The sequence below is a fragment of the Topomyia yanbarensis genome, chromosome 1, assembly GCF_030247195.1.
Source record: "Topomyia yanbarensis strain Yona2022 chromosome 1, ASM3024719v1, whole genome shotgun sequence".
NCBI classification, from domain to species: domain Eukaryota; kingdom Metazoa; phylum Arthropoda; class Insecta; order Diptera; family Culicidae; genus Topomyia; species Topomyia yanbarensis.
In genome coordinates, this window is record NC_080670.1 from 212,744,610 (window position 1) to 212,765,177 (window position 20,568).

The 20,568-nt window shown below is 45.7% G+C and overlaps 1 protein-coding gene across 2 annotated transcripts in view; it reads left to right on the forward strand.

The window, feature by feature from the left end:
- The window catches only part of LOC131691593 (frequenin-1), a 162,087-nt gene that overhangs the window by 123,523 nt on the left and 17,996 nt on the right, over window positions 1-20,568 (forward strand). For both annotated transcript variants that reach the window (XM_058978123.1, XM_058978131.1), the window contains exons 5-6: window positions 7,605-7,694; window positions 17,168-17,246. In XM_058978123.1, the coding sequence (XP_058834106.1) occupies window positions 7,605-7,694; window positions 17,168-17,246 (169 nt within the window). The remainder of the gene's footprint in view (window positions 1-7,604; window positions 7,695-17,167; window positions 17,247-20,568) is intronic.

Consider the following 20,568-nt stretch of genomic DNA (forward strand, 5'->3'; position numbering starts at 1 on the left):
TTCTATGAGATTGCGTTTCTCGCTTCCCATTCCTACCCCACGTCCTGCTATTTTCATTGCACGGACGCGGACCAGAATTGATGACCGACACAGTGTAGATTCGAAAATATTAATGAAGGTTGATAAAGTCTCCGGTTCATCCCCTCGCCAGTAAATACCAAAGGCAGCTGTGCTGATATCATCACTTTTAAATAATTCCCCACCTGGAATCAATCACCGTCGTCTGCCGGGAAGGAATATCATTTATCAAGCCCCCCCCTTTCCATCCAACCGATTGGCTGACCGACTGGGTGATTACAGCTTATCGAAAAGCTCCGTCGGAAGTAATTCGATATTGTCGCAGAGAATGGGGTGGCGAAAGCGGAAGCCAACTGACAGCAATTATCTGATTAATTAAGCTTGTTTACATTCAAACGCCCATTAGCTTGGCCTGGTAACGAAAATAGGGTTGTGGAGTAGGTGGTCCTTTAAAGGTCCCCCGTATGGGTTGTGGACACACAAAGCTAGATGGGATGTTTGGTTTGTCGGAAAAGTTTTACTGGTTTACGGTAAGCTCTAATCCCCGTAATGCGTGACATAATTTATGAACGGTTCCTCTTGTTACGGAGAAAAAGTGGAACGTGGGGCTTCAAAAATATTTAAATCGGTACCTCGTCCCTGTTCGAATCCGCTGTGAAAAGACTTACCCAACTTGCTGACAGCAGATGGTGCGATAAGTGATATCTCGATGGCAAGCACCTTCATCGGAAAATTGAGCTTCGATTATGGTCACACAGTCTGGTGAGTGGGTACTGTTAGATTGCAGACAGATAGACAAACAGACCAGGAAATGCGTAACCAAAGGCCACGTCAAACGTGCGGTTGGGCTGTCTGTCTGTCAGTGACAGACGCCAGTGTGGAAAAAGGTAATCCAATTACGGGTTTGGAAGCTGTGAAAGGAACAACAAAAAGGTGCTTTGGTTAGCGTTAATCTTGATCTAGTCGAATGGGAGTGGTTGAACGAAGTGTCCCTCGAATAGCTTTAGAATCTTGCTTTGAATCTCCGGATTCTGGGTGCTGTGAAGGGTGAGTTGATAATTATTGCGACACGTTCAAACTGGCCCAAATTGTTTCATTCTTAATCGATATTAATCAAATTTTACTCAGTTTCTCTTTAGAGTGCTTTGTTTACATCCGCTCAGTTGTGCATTTGTAAGTGAGATTCCGGATGAGATGGAAGAAAATCAGCAAAACGGTCGCAAAAGGATTCTGTATACTTCAGTCAATCGTCGCAAGAACCCTCAAAAAGGTTCAGGAACTGATGAGAATGGACCACAAGCTTGGAGCTAGACGTAAACCATGAACAACGCACCAAAAATCTACAGAGCGCTGATTGCTCATATCAAGCGGAACCCGAAAAATTCGATGCGCGACTTGGCAAAACTTTGATGTTTCGCAATGTTTCGTCCGGAAGGTTGATCCTCAATGACAACGTAAAAAGATCAGAACTTCTCAAACTAGCAGAATGTTGCCAGAACGCACGCTCGAAAACATTTCAAGATGCTACTAACGGAATACTGTTGCCGCGTGATTGATGATGAGACATAAATATTTCACATGTTAGCTGTAGATTACTGTTTAAAACGAAAGAAGCTGTCGAAATTCGCACTGAAGTATCTGATTTGGCAAGCCATGTGTACTTGTAACAAACAAAAATTAATTATTTGTGATCAAAGGTACCTTAAACTGTGAGATTTACAAAACTAAACGCCTCCAAAGACGGCTTTTACCGTTTTGAGACAGTGAGATCAAAACCATAATAAGGTTCAATTTAGCTTCATGTCACTGCTCTAAAACCGTGCAGGAGTGGGATGCGGCGAATTCTGTGGATTTTGTGCCGAAAGACATTAAACTGGTGTGAACTCCTTGAGATCGAAACCTTGATGATTGTAAAGCGTTAATTTCGAAAGACTAAAAGAGATGCGAAAGACGAGAAGGAAATTACGAGAAAATAGAAAAAATTGAGAAAGAACTATCAAAAATGACTTTTCAAGCTTTGATGGAGCGTGTCAATCGCAAATATCGAGAGTTTTATTCAAATTCGCTCTAAAGTAACCGATGTACGTTCTAAAATAAATACACTGAATTACTGTAAAACTTTGGTTTCATGTTTATAGCTATAGCCGACTTACCAATTAATCTAAATTTTCGCAATAATTGTCGTCCCACCCTATACGTAGAACTCCGTACAGTGTTTACTGGACTTTGACCTGTCGACAATAACACTGACTCCAAACTTGGTTTCGAGAATTTAGACACGGTACTTAAAATGCAGGATCTGATCGCCGAACTAATAAATCAGAAATCATGACTCGTAGATTCGACAATTGAGACACTGGCTCCGGAACCTAAGAGACACTGGCGACTCGGCGTTCATAAATCTCAACGCTGAAAACCGATTTACGAACTCAGCATTTCGTACTCTGGCCTCTGAGCTCCATATTCTAGATTCTGGAATCTTAGGGATCGAATCTGGATACCTGGATTCTGAATTTTGGGCTCGTGACTATTTCCAATTTTCGAACTCTGGGTTGGCCTATAAACTATGAACATCCTGCTCTCTAATTTAGACTTGAGGCTCCGGAGCCTTGGTTTCAAACTCTGAGCTCTGAGCAGTGAATTTTTATCAATTTCGAACTTGTACTCCAGGCTTTTATTTCTGAACTCTGGACTCCGCGTTCTAGACTTGGACTTCGAACTTTGGTCTTCCGATTCTGTTTTCCTATCTACGAACTTTGGAATCTGAACTATTGAGACTAGTTTCTGAGGTCCGAACTCTGGATTATGTACATTGGGCTGTAGACTAAATTTTAGATGTCGAATCATGGATCCGGAACTCTTAGTTTTGGGTTCTAACCTCTGAGTTCTGCTTCTGTGGATGCTGGGATTCGGACTCTGAGCGCTGTGCTATATACTCTAAACATTGGTCTGAAGCCTGCGCTTCATGTTTTTTAAACTGGATTCTGGACTCCGAACTTTGGACTCAGGACTCCAGGTTTTTTCTGTCTTAACTCTGGATTCTGGACCCTGGACTCCACACTGTTGCCTTCAAACTACGAGCTTCCACGGATCTGGACTCTGAACCGTGAAAACCGTTTGACAACAATGTTTTGACTTAAGACTACGTCTTCTTGTATCTGAAATCTGTACTCTTAGCAATGGACTACGAGCTCAAAACTCCTTACTTCGTGCAAGACCATTAAAAGCAGCAAGAGAGCGTGTTTCGACAACCTGTGTGAGAGTGCCAACGCGAATCCGTGGGGTGACGCCTACAGAATCGTGATGGCCAAGACCAAAGGGGGCCCTTCACCCCCAGAACGGTCTCCGGACCGATTGGCGACGATTATCGAAGCACTCTTCCCGTCTCGAGCCACAAGCCCCTGGCCACCTGCACCACGAGACAGTGCGGGCGCGGTCGAAATGGTGGCTCCGGTAACGAATGAAGAACTACTCGCAGTGGCTAATTCCATAGTAATGAACAAAGCTCTCAAGGCAGCGATCGTAGCGAACCCGAACATGTTCAGGCTAGCTATGCAGAGATGCCTTGACGAGTGCCGCTTCCCCGATAGATGGAAAAGGCAGAAATTGGCGGCGTACAGACCAATCTGCAAATTGCTTGAGAGGATCATCCTCAACAGACTAACCCCGTACTCAGAAGGTGCGGACGGCCTGTCAAGCAACCAGTTTGGCTTTCGGAAGGGTAAGTCCACGGTGGACGCTATCAACTCAGTGATAAAGACTGCCGAGATAGCGATCCAACGAAAAAGGCGAGGCATTCGATACTGTACGTTAGTGACACGTGGCGTGAAGAACGCATTCAACAGCGCAAGCTGGGATGCCATCGCACTCTCGTTACACCGGCTTAGTCTACCGGTGGGTCTGTACCGGATCCTGGAAAGCTACTTCCAGAACCGCGTACTGCTATACGAGACCGATGCCGGTCAGAAAAGGGTTCCTATTACCGCCGGAGTCCCGCAGGGCTCGATCCTAGGCCCGGCGCTATGGAACCTCATGTATGACGCGGTTCTGAGACTGAAGTTCCCTCTCGGAGTCATTATAGACGACAAGCCGACCTTCGGCAGCCATGTCGACTATACATGCAAGAGAGCGTCGACTGCTGTTGCGGCACCATCGAGGATGATGTCCAAAAGCTCAAAGGTGTGCGCCAGTAGACGTAGGCTACTGGCAGGCGTTGCCGTATTTATCCTTAGGTACGGCGGTCCGTTATAGTCAAGAGCACTGAGGGTAACCAGTTACCTACAGAAACTGGAGAGCACCTACTGCGTGATGTGCCTCAGAGTGATATCTGCTTACCGCTCGGTATCGCACGATGCATCCTGCGTGATAGCGAGCATGATGCCAGTCGAGCTGGTCATCCGGGAAGATGAGGAGTGCTTCGAGCTACGTGGAAATAGAGGAGCCCGCGAGCGCACCAGGGTGGCTTCGGTCGCCGGATGGCAGCGTGAGTGGGATAACTCCTCGAAAGGTAGGTGGACCCACCGGCTGATACTTAACATATCAAGCTGGGTGGCAGACCCCATGGGCCTGACACAATTCCTGTCAGGTGATGGCTGCTTCCGACAGTACCTGCACAGGTTCGGGCACGCGGAGGTCTCCGTCTGCCCTGACTGCCCAGGTGTCGACGAAACTGCCGAACACATACTGTTCGTATGTCCTCGTTTCGACGTCGAAAGAAGAGCAATGCTTGACGACTGCGGTTGGGACACAACCCCTTATTCACCTTATTCAGCAGATGTGTCAAGCGGTGGAGAAATGGAACGCAGTCTCGACTGCAACCACCCAGATTGCCTGCAGGCTACAGGGAGTTTTCGAACGAAAGGTGTTGCGTACCATCTATGGCTGCATGCAGATGGAATGTGGCGCTGGCAATGGTTCATGAGCTGCATCAGCTGCTGGAAGAACCATTCATCGCGCATACCGCAAAAATAGGACGTTTGCGGTGGGCTGGATACGTCGTAAGAGTGTCGGATGACGACCCGGTGAAGATAGTTCTTGAGGGCGACCCTACAGGAACAAGGAGACGGGGGGCGCACAGCGAACACGGTGGATCGACCAGATAGAGGACGACCTGCGGACTCTTCGAAGACTGCGAGGCTGGCGACAAGCAGCAATGGACCGAGTGGAATGGAGACGGCTTCTGCATACAGCAAGATACAACAAGGCTCTAGCGGTAAGGTAAGTTCCAGGTAGTCCTAAAGTATTTATTGATCAATACCGGCGCCGGTCAGGCCCGAACGTAGATCGCGGAAGGAATGGTTAGTGCGATACTTGCTTTTGCTAGAGGCCGTATATACTACTGCGCTCTCCACAAGTATCACGGGAGGAGGAATTTGTTAGTAAGTATAAAAATTGGATTCTAATTCTACTTTACCGACGCCAGAGAGGTGACTCTACTATCTGGACTAGAATATCGATCCATGGACAGGGGACCAAAGGCGTTACTTCACTTCCGAAGGAAGATGTGACCACAGATTTTTTCACCTCAGAAAAATCTCAACGGCCTCGGCTGGAATTGAACCCAGGCCAATTGGAAAGAGTGGCAGTTACGCTTACCACTCAACCACCGGCGCCGTCTCTAACAGAATTTATTTGAAAAGAAGAGAAAAACCAGTTATTTCTTTACTCCAGCTTCATCCCGCTCAATTTGCGTATGAAGCAGCATCTTTGGAATTGCTAGCAACTAACAATACAATGCGAAACAATCGCAATTATCGACCTTCAATACGGCAACATTAAATTTCCCACTTCATTAAACAACATCGAAAGCAATTAATTTATGTACCCGGATTGAATGCTCCACCAATCCCATAAAACTCAATCAATGAACAATAGAGCCAAAATACGCTCCATAAACTGCAAGAAAGGCGACAAACACAATAACCGCTTCAGGTCCGGCGGCGACAATTGTCTGACAAATAGCCTTCATCATTCCGCTCGCAACTCCCCATCACAACCAGCTATCGACATAAAGCGGAACAATGGTCCTCTATGAATATGTGACTGCGCGTATGTGGAGAGGGCAATCATAATTTATTTAGGTTTCGTTTCCCCGTTTTCCCCCACACCATATAAGCTCGTAAAATCCGACTGTAAACAATATCCGCGCATATATATGTACGCGTTTCTTCGTACAACGGGCTCCGGGACGAACAAAAGCCTATTCCGTTGCAGCACACTTGATCGGTTCAAGCTTAAGCAGGCCGTTGCTGTGTTTATTTGCCCCGTTTCACATACACACAAATTTGATCTGCAATGAGAGCGCTTTCAAAAAGCAATTCAAGTAGGCCGAGAGAAGTCTGTTCTTCGAATCGCTACCGCAACCAAGCGATTCTTAATTTGAAAGAATTTATCCTGTTTCTGTTCGTTCCGTTCGCTGGTTTTTGGACAGTAGCAGTAGGAATGCAGATTTATAACTCGCCATCAACTTTGAACCCGGGAAACGATTGCATGCCAAGCTGCTGCCCCGCTGTCACAGTTTATCAACACATATCGGGGTAAGAGGGAAGCCAAAGTCGATAACGGATCCGCCTCTGATGGCTGTTGGTTGTTTGAGTGAAAGATTATGCAGATGGTTTTTTGTCAAGCAGTCTAGTAGGCGAGCTGTCATGTTTCGGGTGTTTTAATTGTTGCGTAGCAGTCATAAAAGTTGTTTGTTATTTTTCGACAAAAGTGGACAGAAAAAAAATTTTATGTTAAACAGAGCCTTTCGCTGATAATTCATTACACCAGTTTGTCATCTTTTTCATAGTTATTTCGGGTCCTTCTCCGGGTGAAGATTTATAGTATTCGATTATTTATTCCACCCTTATTGGCTTCGTTGGTCACGCGTTGCACGGAACGCCTTGTCCGAAAATTACCTCCTCCAGTCAGTGAAAACGTTAGGAGATATCTCCATATTTTTTGGGTTTTTGCTTCGTCGTGAACATATTCTAATGCAAGGCTTTGAATATATTATTTTATTTATGTCTTCTTTTCGCACACTGGTTCCTTCTTTCCTTTTACTAAAGGAAGCCATGTTCATTTTGCCTGTGTAATTAAAACAATAGTTTCCTACGGTCTGGGGTTCGGGTGCAGAGCAATCTTCAACCCTTCTCAATTGCGGCGGGTTTTTGTGCTTTGTGTTCCAAGCGAAAAAGGTCGGTCTTCCGCAGAGAAAATGTTCTTCGTTTCCCGCAAATGACGAGCAGGCAGGAAAATATCATGACAAGAATCGTGAATATAACATTATCTCTATCTCTATCTCTCTCATTAGGAATAATGAAAAGTGTGTTCGTGATGGTGACGAGGCATGGGAAAATACGTAGTAGGCACTGACAGCTTGTCGAGCTGTCAGCGCGGTGCGTGTAATGCTGTTAAGTGTTTCTTCGCATTCGGATGGTATCGCGGAAGTCATTTAATTAAACTTTTTTTTACACAGTATCTATCCATACATCTTAAATGAATGAATATCCTAGGGAAATGCATCTCACAGAAATAAAACGTTAATGTCAAATTAAGTGAGATAAGCTGCTAACGAATTTTTTCTTCATACTTTCTCCCGCTAGGGTTTCATCAAAATTTACAAACAGTTCTTCCCGCAAGGTGATCCGAGCAAGTTTGCCTCGCTGGTGTTTCGAGTGTTCGACGAAAACAATGTAAGTAAATTTTTCCTCAATTTCATCTTAAACTCCTTTCAATATTTGCTACAATTTAACATAAAATAATATCATAATGAATCGCGCTAAAGTTTCTGATACTTTCCCATGACAAAAGCTTTTTCTCGCCGCCTCCGTTGAATAATAGCTTACAATTTAATTTTCCCCCCAAACGAATCGTTGCTACGTGTGGACACCTCACGTAGCGGACCTTTTCTGAAACAATGTAATTTCACTGTCTTTTACTAGCTAACTTTATTTTTACCATACCAGCAGCCCATTACGGTGCCGGTGAAAATGGAGACCGGGGAGGAGCGTGCATATTTCCAGTGGCAGAAAGAGTACATGTATGTACGAAATGCTTATGGTTATAATCACCCCGGCGATGGTGAATGGGCAGGCTGTTGCTACGTTTTATGAAACATTTGCGAAGGACAAAATGTTGGGGACCGGAGATTGAACGTTGGAGACGGTTGGTAGAAAACATAGGAGGTAGATGACAGAGAACAAGTTGGATGACTGGAAATAGCAGACAGAGGATTAAAAACAGAAGAGTTGAGATTGGAGACTGAATATTGAAAAAAAATATCAGGAACAAGTAACTGGTAACTGTAACTGGTAAGATTTAAATCTAGATGATGAAAACTAAAACAAATCATCCCATCACAGCATGCTGTGCATTTGACTATCATCTTATGTTTTTGTTTACTTTTTTGCACGGTTTAAATTCGTTTCCAAAATGTCGCGCATTGAAAATGAAGTGAAAATTAGGACTTTGAACGTACGGTGAAGAGATCCAGCTATGAAAATCGGCGGAGGAAGAGGCACAAAGCTCGGATCTTCTAACCCGAACTGGAATGTCGGAATGATTCAACTTATCAAGAAACGGAACAAACTCAAGGCCTATAAAAACATAAAAACGCCAAGGAAAGAGCAGAATTCTAGCAGTGTGCTAAAACAAAGGCTTGGCAATTGAATTTTCGAGTTTTGCAGCGACGGGATGTATGCATGTTGATGGACAACGAGACCTATGTGAAAGCAGACTTAAAGCTCTTCCAGACTATATATTATACTACCGGAACAAGAGAAGAAGTAAGCAATGTGAACAGTTCGATTCAAGTGGAGAAGTTTGGTCGAAAAGTTCTGGTACGACAAGCAATATGTGCAGTTTGACGTCTACACTACTGGAAATATAAATGCGTAAATCTATCGATCTGAGTATCAGCAGAGAAGCCTTTTGCATCATATTCATCCATTGTTTTGGCCGCCAAAACAACTCAAAAATTGGTTTACGGAAAAGGATATAGAGAAATGAGAAAAATATCAATCCAACAAATTAGCCCTCAGCCTCGGCTTTTTGGATGTTTCTGGAATTAAAAGCAGAATGCAGGAATTCGAAAAAAAAGTGAACTAAAGCGTAAAAAAGGTGATGAGCAACTTTTCCGAAAGTTAGCGGAAAGTGTTCGTTAGAAGAGCCAAAAACAAGCGAAGAAATTATATTTATCGCATCTGGTCTTCACAATACTCGAGGTCTATCTAGCATAATAAAGCAAATAAACGGGACCATCATCCCGAAAGCCCGACTCTGAGGTGAACCGGGAATGTAAAGCGGACCGAATCGTAATCGCAGCAACGTGAATATTGCCATTGCTGGTAATGGCTGTGATGCACGGTTAAAAATCGCTGATGTTCGTGCGGCTAGCCGTCTGGTCCTGCTTTCGCAGCCGCAGGCGAGCAACTCCGCAACTACTTCATTCTAAAAAACGCTAGAGTTCCGGGCCTATATGCCATTCCGGAATCCGATGACGACCTACGTGTAAGAATGGTATAGCAGAAAACCATCAAGCTCCGCCTGATATGGGATGTGGCGGCAATGGTGTGGGACGTGTCGTTCAACATCAAGCTACTAAAGGAACGATCAAGCTACTAAATTGACCCGCCTGCCACGAATTCTGTACCAGTTTCGTCAGTGAACCCGTCGCTGTCTTTGGAGATATCATAGAGATGTACCATCAGATCAAGATTCGAGTCCCCGCTTGCCAAGTTGCCAAGCTACCACACGGCAGTGCACTGGAGTGTCGGGCTCGACCAGGACTAAACTACCTAACGGGTAATACCGACTAAACTCCATTGGGCTCCACCATCATTCCCCCAGGAACTACCTCCCGGCATTACTTCTGGGAGGATGGCAGTACTTAATGTAATCACTCACTCTCGCTCACGCACGCACACATCAAGTATGAGGATTACTTGGGTGCTCGCTCTGTCACACCATGGGAGGCTTACTTGGGTGCTCACCTTTTTCATACCGTGTGAGACTGACTTGGACGCTCACCCTACACTCCTCTGCCACGCCACGAGGTATCAATAGCGATAGGTACCAACATTCTACGCTACGACCCTCCCATCTCGACATGGGCATTCCATATATACTTTTATTCACTTACTCTTCTGCCATGCTTCGGTGTGGCTACCGCGGTTTCCACCCGCCACTTGCCTCAGCATGAGCAGACTATTCGCTCACTTCTCCGCGCTCAGCCCTTTCCGCTCTAACTAACCAATCACAAGTTGGTCATGCCTGTCGTCTGCTGCTCGGCGCGCCAGATTCTCTGCAACCTGCAGGCGATCTGAGTGGTTGCAGTCGAGACTGCGTTATACTTCTCCACCGCTTGACACATCCTCTGGATAAGGGTATAAGGGGGTGTGTCCCGACCGCAGACGTCTAGCATTGCTCTTCTTTCGGCGTCGAAACGAGGAAGCCGATGATCTTGACACCAGGAGGGAACTTTAGTCTCAGATCCCCGTCATAAATAAGGTTCCATAATACCGGGCTCAGAATCTAGCCTTGCGGGATTCCTGCGGTAATAGGAACGCTTCTCTGACCGGCAACGGTCTGGTATAGTAGTACACGGTTCTGGAAGTAGCTTTCCAAGATCCGGTAGTAGACGGTTCTGGAAGTAGCTTTCCAAGATCCGATACAGACCCACCGGCAGGCCAAGCCGGCGTAACGAGAGCGCAATGGCATCCCAGCTTGGGCTGTTGAATGCGTTCTTCACATCATGTGTCACTAACGGACAGTATCGAGTACCTCGCCTTTTCCGTTGGATCGCTATCTTTGCCACTGAGTTGATAGCGTCCACCGTGGACTTACCCTTTCGAAAACCAAACTGATTGCTCGACAGGCCGTCCGTACCTTCTGAGTACGGGGTTAGCCTGTTGAGGATGTCATTATCGGCAACAGGGCCAACTTCTACCTTTTCCAACTATCGGGAAAACGGCACTCGTCAAGGCATCTCTGCATAGCTAGCCTGAACATGTTCGGATGCGCTATGATTGCTGCCTTGAGAGCGCTGTTTGGAACTCCATCAGGCCCTGAAGCTTTGTTCATTGCTAAGGAATTAGCCGCTGCGAGTAACTCTTCATTCGCCACCGGAGGCACCATTTCGGCCGCACCCACAATGCCTTGCGGCGCAGGAGGCCAGGGACTTGGTCTTAACCATCACGATCCTGTATGCGTCAACCTACCGATTCGCTTTGGCACCCTCGCACAGATTGTCGAAACACGCCCTCTTGCTGCTCTTAATGGCCTTATTAAGGGCCACTTTCGCATCTCGAAACACTTCATGGCGGTCCGCTCTTATCTCCTCGGTACGGACTCGTTGCGTCCTATGTCTAGCTTTGAGGCAGGCTATTCGTAGGGCTGCAATCTCGGCACTCCACTAATACACCGGGCGTCTGCCATTTCTTGGCAGGGTTTTCCTCGGCATGGTGGCGTCCCACGCGCGTGATAGGACAGCTACCAGCGCATCCCCGCTTAGACTGTCGGTATTGGCCTCCAGTCCCAGGGCCGCGGGGAAATCTTCGCTGTCGAAGTGATTGGTCTTTCACCCGCGTACCTAGCAGGGATCACCCGCCCTTGGATGCTGCACACCATAGTTGATCCTAAAGATGATCACTATGGGTGTAGCCCTCGTCTATCCTCCAGTCCATGTCTGGAACCAGACCCAGGCTGATAAACGTTACGTCAATCCATGACTCGACCCCATTCCTACGGAATGTGCTAGTGGAACCATCATTGACTAGCACTGCGTCGAGTTTTGCAATCGCCTCCAGTAGCGCTTGGCCGCTTCTATTTGTACAGCGACAGCCCCACTCCACTTCCCAAGCGTTGAAATCCCCCGGTATGACGAACGGCTAGGTCGGACGAGAGCCTGTCGATCATCAGGTTGAACTGTTCTATAGGCCAACTTGGTGGGGCATAGCAGCTACAATAGAACGCACCATTGATTTTGGCAATCCCGACACCCTCCGCAGAGGAGTGTACTACCTCTTGGACCGGGAACCGTCCCGGTGTTGAAATTGCCGCCATCCTAGACCCGTCCGCCACCCGAGTGCCGTTATCGGCAGGGACGTTGTACGGGTCGGATAGGAGGGCGACATCTGTCGTCGACTCCGAGATGCTGAATCTTAACCACTGGGCAGATGCACAGTAGTTAAGATTCAGCTGTGTTACTTGCACGGCTTCTTCTTACTGGCCTTTACGTGTAGGTAGACGCAAGTGAAACGGTATTTGCTGCGGGGGCCAATTTCCGGCTGGGGATGGATAGTTGTGTGCAAGTGACTCTCGTCGTGGCCAAATTGAAAGTTATTCCATTGAAAACGTTATCTATCCTCAGGTTCGGTTTAAAAGCTGCCGTAGCGATGGATATCAATGCCATCTAACTTCAACGTTGCCGATCTCGTGATGAAATGGGGAACTGGTCCAGCGACACCTAAACTAAGTGGTAGTTCCTCGACCTGTTCTATCGCCCCTTTCGTCACGCCAACCGAGAGACAATATTGAAACAAGCTTACCGACGATTCGACGTCCCGCAACTGCGGCGACTGTTGGACGAGGTTACACGAAACTGCCTGGAGCAGCGTTGCAAATACTGTCCCAAGATCGTTCAAACGTCAAGCGATGCGTTGCCCTCTTCAGGTGTCTCACTACCAGAGCCATCCATTTTGAAGTGGTGAATTCGTTAACTGTGGAGTCGGCTGTTCAAAACTTTGTCTCCCGCGCGAATTCTGCTCTGACCATGCAACCTATTTCACTAGCACAACAACACCTGGTTGGTGTCTGGGATAGGCTTATTCGCTCAGTCAAGGTGGCGCTCGAATCGATGCTGGATGGCTCCGAAAACCAGATGATGACACACTAGAAACGATCCTGAAGCGACATCAACCCATTTCATGTTGCGAAATTCATCCGTTATCAAGTTCCGACCTACCGGTCGTTCAATTCTGAGAAGTTGTTGGAAGTTGGCTCGGGTCATTAGCAATGCATTTTGGTACAGATGGCTGAAGAAATATCTTCCATTGATTGCTCGCAGATGACTCCAGGTTGACAAGGATCCGTCCCTGAGTCCAAACTTTCTACGCCAACCATCAAGACAAGATGGCCGACCTGTCTTGATGGTTGGCGTAGCAGCATGGAACCAGTGGACTCAGGGACGGATCGAAGCACTGTTTGCTGGACAAGATGATAGAATGTTGCAAGCGCTGGTGCGAAACACAGCGGGACTACTTCGTAGACCAGCCGCGAAGCTGGCTGTTTTGGACGCCGAGCCGCAGAGCAAACCCGGGTCCAGAATTTCAGAAGTTCCTGGCCCTCACCAAGATGTACGGGCTGGGGTATGTGCCGACGGAACCCCTCGTTGCACCGACGCCACTGAGCGCAGCCGACGGGGAGAAGACGCGTCTAGAACATGGACAAGGGAAAAAATTAGCCGCATAGTGAAGGGTAATGGTTCCAACGGCTCCAACTAAAGTGAAATAAAGGTCCATAAAGTAACAAATTTGATGGTCATTCTGTCTTAGAATCGTCAGGAAAATAGAAGCGTTAAAAAAATCAAATTTCTTTTTTACAAACATACCTAAAAAACTGGCACCACTGAACTACTTTCATTCACATTGGCTTATTGGCCCTTCTCAAAAAACACGAGAGACTTGTTACATCATTGCTCAGATCTAACGGGAAACGTACCCTCCAGCGTGTGAAATGTACATTGCTGTAAACTCTTACTTTTAATTTGAATCATAAATTTTCCACCATTTGGACCTACTCTACAACAGTATTGTCATCTAGTTTCGAAAATACTGAAACCGAACCGTGCAAACCTTTCAAACACGCAGTTTCGCATCAAGCAATATTCCCCGATCCGATCCTAGCAAGCGTGTTTTTATTTGGCTTCCAGTAAACAACTTCCGCCGAGTGCAGTGCAGTTGTCGCGTCACAGCCGAAGAGAAAGCAGAATGTTCCACCGCATCCAGAAGCTGCTGCTGTTGGGTGAATACCGATGGGTGCCGGATTGCACTTCCGGTCAGCTACTGATAGAAAGCCCTTTTGCCCAGGTGGACCGCTGTGGTCGTGGCATCCGTGCGGTTGAGCTAGGGCTCAACGAAACTTGCCTGTTCGTAGCTGTCGATGATTTCGTAGCTAACCCAGGGCGGGTTGATGCCGGTTGGAGCGGGGGACTCGATCCGGAACTGGACTGTTTTGAGATGCTTTGTATTTTGCCGTTGCAATTTGTGAAACTGAAGGTGCTTCGCTGTGCCAGTGAAAGGAGGGAAATGCTGCGTGTTACCCTGGTGACGGGACGAAGTTTGTTCTTTGAGTTTGGCGGTGGTATGCTGCGACCACTGTTGGTTAACGTGTGGCGGGACCGGATTCGGGAGTTAAAAGAAGGTCGGAAATTGAGACGGCGCGAGGATAGAAGGGTGGAGATGTTAACTGACTTAGAGAAGCTACCGGAAAGTCTCCGTCGGTTTTTGGATTACAGCTCCAGTTCCCGGGTTTCGACGGATGTGGAATCGTGCGTGTACGAGTGGAACCGACGTCACAAGGTGCGGGAAAAGCGACGGCTTGTCGCTAAACTGGCGCCGTTATTGTGCAACAGAAGCGACGGGACGGACCCGGAACTGCCAAGTGAGAGCGAGAAATAAATCGTGCAATTAGTGTAATTGAATATTGTTTATTTGTTTGTTTATGTCACTTTCGTTCAGCGTTGACGTTCTCGTGAGCGGTTTCACCGCGCGTGCAACAGTGTGCCATGATGGATTGCGCGCATGCCATCGAAACACAAGCCAGCTTGTTGCTTTTCGATACAGCAAGGTAAACTTTTTTTCCCCGGTGCTGAACGAAATTCGTTTTTGCTGTGCGCCAACCAGAGTGGGGTTGAACGATCTAATTTTATTACCATCGACAACATGCAAAAATTATGGTCCCTTTTCATACGGACAGGCGGCAGCTACGTTGTTTTACCGCGTTTCAGGCATGTTGAGGGGCGGGAGTTGGCAACAGAATAGGACCAATTTGGCAGGTTAACGAAGTCTCCAACGGCAAGTGGGGTTGTTTTTTTGTCGTTGTTTGAGTGCTGATGGAATTACAAAGTGGAAACGTTACCGACGGGTGCACCTGAGTGCCTTGAGTTTGGAGGCACTGGAAATGCTAGAGCCGTTGATGCAGTATACATTTCAAGTAAAACATTCATTTTGTATAGCAATATCTAATGTATCTATTTGATGGAGACTTGCGGTACTTTGTAGGCAACATGACTGATTGTTTTGAGCTGGCGATCGAAGTAGGCGTCATTCGAGAGTACTAACGTCAACCGCGTGGGTAATTTTTCATCAATTCGCAAGTACGAATAACAATACAAAGGATGTGTGCATTCTGATTACACAGGAATTGAAGCGAACCAGAAACAGAAAATTGAAGGGCATCCGAATCAGAGCAAAGTAGATCCAAGAGACATGCAAATGAGAATAAAATGGCAGAAATCCAACAACAAATTGTGGACGTAATATCAAGCTACAAGTTCTTAGCAAATAATGCTTCTTCGAATCATAATAAGTTGCTCTTCCTCAATTTCAGCTAATTCCTCCTGGTGTGATTAACATCCTTGGAACAGTTCTGATTTGTCCCTACGATAGCTCTACTTTGGATAGGAAAAGTTATCCAATTAAACATCCGCTTTTCGATGAATTTTGGAACGCCAGCAGTCTGAGCCAAAATTGGCAATTAACGAGCTCTACAGCTTCCTGAACCTTGCAAACTTCGCAATAAAAGTCAAATCGATAGTTTCCACAAGTAAAAAAATATACACCAACAAGTAGGTGGATTTGTCCTTACTCTAGCTCCTGACATGTACTCAAGCAACATGCTTGAACTGCGAACTTTCGAATAACTTTCCAATAACATTCAAATGGAAGGTAATCACAGTTCATATTTCAGACTTAGCGTGCACAGCGGGATGAAAACTTCCACATTCTAATTGCAATATAAATACATATATCACACTTGCTCGTTTTTTTTCGCTTGTCGTGTGCTCACTCTATTAAATCGCCTGTTGCTCTAACACGCGATTTAATCCTCTGCCTCAAACCACCTCAAGCACCCGTACCCTTCTAACCTGAAACTGGTTACGAGTTTACAAAGAAAATCGGAAAAGCCTCGCGGTTGCACAAGCGAAAATCTTGGTATGTTTGTAGTGATACCCGTCAAGAAACAAACACGAAAAAACACTTTTCAGTGCAAAATAACCACGTGTCCTACCCCTCCTGTGGATCGACTGTGTACATTTACAAGGTTCATTTTGGCATGGCACAGCAATCCAAGCAATCGTGCAATCGATCGCTCAGCAGAACCTTCGCGGCAAAATACAGTCATTACCGTCATCGTCGTCGACCTACTTATCAACCGTGACCCTGGCTGGAGGGTAAATTACCGTTCCGACTTCCGGAGATTTATAGCGCCACTGCTCGGTAGCGTGTAGCAACTCGACATTCCCAATCACCGACACATGACTTCCCACTTTGCTCATTATGCAAATCATGTTTTATTGCCGATGTTGTCGTCGTCGCCGAAAAACGCCGAAATGAGACAGTAAAATAAAAACGACTTCTGATAAGAGGTAAAAGTTTTTCGTTACGATTCCCCCCCTTTCCTCGCTGGGATGCCAAGGGGGTAACTACCGTAGAGGCGTATGTATAGCGTCGCTCGCTTCCGGTAATTATGTTTCGAAACAAAGTATTTTACTGCGCTTGGAGTCAACTCCGACAGCTGGTAGGTTATCCGACGGGAAAGTCTTTTTCCCCCGTTCCAGCGGGTAAACAGACACACAGATAAGCAAGTGGCGGTGGAGTTTCGCTTTCGCTCGTTAATCGTGTCATAGCCTGCTGCGATTTTGGCCAACTGTCACCATTAATATAAAAGTTCTTGGATTTCAACGGGTGGTTGGTGGCGGGGTGGGGAGCGTCTTGTAAAGTTAGCAACATGTGCTGTTTGTTGTTCTGTTGTCGAACCTTCGGTGACGTACCGATGAATGGGACACGGGATGTGACATGGGATTATTTTTGTTAGTAAGAGACTTGATTTGTGTTAGCATTGTGTTAAACTAATTTTTCTTTTTGTTTCTGTTTTCTTCCCCCAGGACGGGTCGATCGAGTTCGAGGAGTTCATCAGAGCGCTGTCGATTACATCGAGAGGAAATCTGGACGAGAAGTTGCACTGTGAGTATTTTTTCTGATAACGAATGAAATTTCTTTTTTTTACAGATTGAGATTGTTTAATTTTGGCAAATGTTGGTACATTTCTTCGAAGGGTGAATAAGAAATTATTGCAGCACTTATAACTGGATGTTTTTGCCCATGGAAAGAAATTAACCAAATTTTACAGAATATCTCTTTGAAGTGTATTGTTTATATCCTCTGAATTCAGAAGTTGTAAATTCTTTTGGCAAAGAGGACGGTTTTGTTGGTGATTTATCGCACTGAAAAAGACGGATTGACAGTCTTCTATCTTCAAATAACGTGGTGAAAAGGTATATTAGTAGCGAAGAGAATTTTCTTTAATTCTCGATCCTGGAAATAATCTTCTACACAAGGCGAAGGTGTCTTTCAAAATGGCGAAGCCGCCGGACGGTAGAAGGGTTTTTCAACTCGACGAACACAACGAGTCAGACCCCGAACCCTATCGAGTAATCGTGCAGTTGCTAAATAACAAGGATGGAACAGCACACATAAACAAGATATCCTTTGGCATATTGATGACTACATCAGAGACGTACCGCAAAAGTATAACAAACATTAGAGCACTCGGGAAATTCAAACTACTACTTCTACTTGGGATCACTACAGGCTGCTAATGAACTATAACACGATAAGTTGCTGACGGAAAACAACTTCAAAGCGTACATCCCACGAAGCTTCGTCTCAGTTTCCGGTGTAGTTACCGGGTTCCCGACGGACTTGGAAATTGAAGAGATTCGGAGAAAACATCACCAGCCCATACCCAATCATCAGCATTAACAGATTGCACCGTTTCGAGGACGGCAGAAAAATACCAACTAATCGGATTGGAATCACCTTCCGCGCAAGTCAGCTACCTAGAGGCGTCCGAATGTTTTGCTGTATCAACGCAGTTCGCCCTTTCATCAACAGACCGGTCCTGTGTCTCAACTGTCTGAGATACAACCATCGAACCGAAAACTGCAGATCGAAGAAACGATGCTCTAACTGCTCGGCATTGCATGAAGACGAGACCAGAGATTGCTCAAACTCACTGAAATGCTTCTATTTGCAAGACTGAACATCACACAACCGACATGGACTGTCCGGAGCGAACACGGCTACGAAACATCAAAACGATCATGGCTCGAACAACGCTGACCTGCATGGAAGCCAAAGAACAGTATGCCGTCTTTACCCAAAACCGGTACGACGTACTAGCGAACGAAGATGAGTTCTCAACACTGCCGCAATCATACGCAGCCATGGCGGCTGGCAAATACACAACAAAACCCGAGTTCAGGCCCAAAGTCAACATAGCGAAACGCCCACTAGAAGACGGTACCACCGCGGAAACCATCGAAGTGTATACAGACTAGAAAAAAAACTTTTCAACAAATTCCGCGTCACGGACTACGAGAGATGGGCCCAAAAAATAGCAGAGCAACGATCACAAGAAATCAACCAAGAGCTAGGTTCTGAAACAACTACGAACAGCGACAGAACGGATAACGTTACCAAATCTTTGGGTGCTATACATCAGAGCAACAACCTCGACTCGAAGCATAAAGAACGGTCACGGAGCAGAAACAAACGCGGAGCCGAACAGAATACAAACCGTGAGTAAATGTCAGATACTGTCAAAAATATTTCAGATAAACATCCAAAGTTTAAAAAAGCATAAGGAAGAGCTATCGCGAGTGTTGATTGAAGAGAGATATGATATTGCACTTGTGTCAGAATGCTGAAGTAAGCTAGAACTGGAACAATCGAAGTAAAGAATACCAGGCGTTTTCTCTTTTCTGAAGTCAAGAAGAGATAGATACGGAGGTGCAGGTATAATAATTAACAACAAGATCAAGTCCAGAGAATATCCGTTAACCGATTTCCCAAAAATCCAAGCAGTAGACCGACACATTGCTCATACAGATATTCTAGTAATATCTCTGTATGTAGCACCGAATATATCTGCTACCGAATTCGAACACGAGGTGAAAGAAATTCTCCACAAAGCGTCTGGATTTAGCAAAGTCGTAATCGGAGGTGATCTCAACGCTCACCACTACGCTTGGGACCCTTTGCACACGGACGGGAACGGATCAATACTGCTCGATTTGGTAAACGAACAAAACCTAGTTATCATGAACAACGGACAGCCTACCTTCTTCCCGGTGAACCTGAACAGAAGACCCTCGGCCATTGATCTTGTGCTCGTATCCCCATCGTTACTGCTAGACGCGACCACGAACATCCTCGAGTACGGAGTTGGCAGTCACCATATGACCCTGGAAACAATCATATAAAAATCAAACCTCGCCAGAGATCACAATTCTTCACCAATATGAAAAAAGTCAACGAATGTGTCAAAAATATGGAAGGCAGCAAGCCAGCCTTCAGCCTTAGACCAAAAGCGTCCTGAAACTCTGCAAACAGAAAAACAAGCACACGCCTAAGTTCTGGTGGTCTGACGATGTCGAGCAAGCCTGGAAAGACAAAAACAGCAGCTAGATCACTATTCAACAAAACCGGTGGCATGAAGGTGCTATTGGACTTCAAAAGCAAGGAAACGATTTTCGTCGGTAAGAAGAAGGAATCTTCGAAGGCAAATTTCCAGAAATTCGTGACAAGCATCGACCCACAAACGCCCATTCGCATCGTATGAAACAAACAAAAACAGCTAACAGGTCGCAGAAAAAAACGTTAATATATCCTGGTCCACGTCGACATCACAGCAGCAAACGAATTTCTCGACAAACATTTTCCGCCTGAACCTTACCAAGACGACCCTCTAACAATTTTGAAAACAAGTTTGGCTGAATCATTCAAAAAAAAAAAAATCTTTAAATTGAAAACTTAGAACGTAGAGTCAACTCAGATTTAGCAATTTAGCAAACATGAATCATGTTTGAACATGAAAGCATGAATCATGTTTGAACATGAAAACATGACTCATGTTCCAACATGAGAACATGATTCAACTCAACTCGATTTTCCGGATATATAACTCAGAGCTCAGAAGTCGATCATCAAATCTAAGTAGCTAGTACTGATAACACTGTTGTGAATCAGTTTGTTTATTTTCGTTCTCGTATTTTGGATCGTTTTTTTGTGTATATTCAGTGATTTTTCAATTAGAATAGAGTTTGTGCCCTCGCCTAAGCTGCAGTTATTGATCAATTGACTGATAATTTGTGATTCTTGGTCGTGCGGTGACAATTGACAAACATTTTGTTCTCCCAAAGTGTCGACGGTAGTGATAGAATTCTTGTGGTGAAACCGTGGATGCATATCGGGAAAGCTTATTCGCGAAGTAGCTACTGTTGCC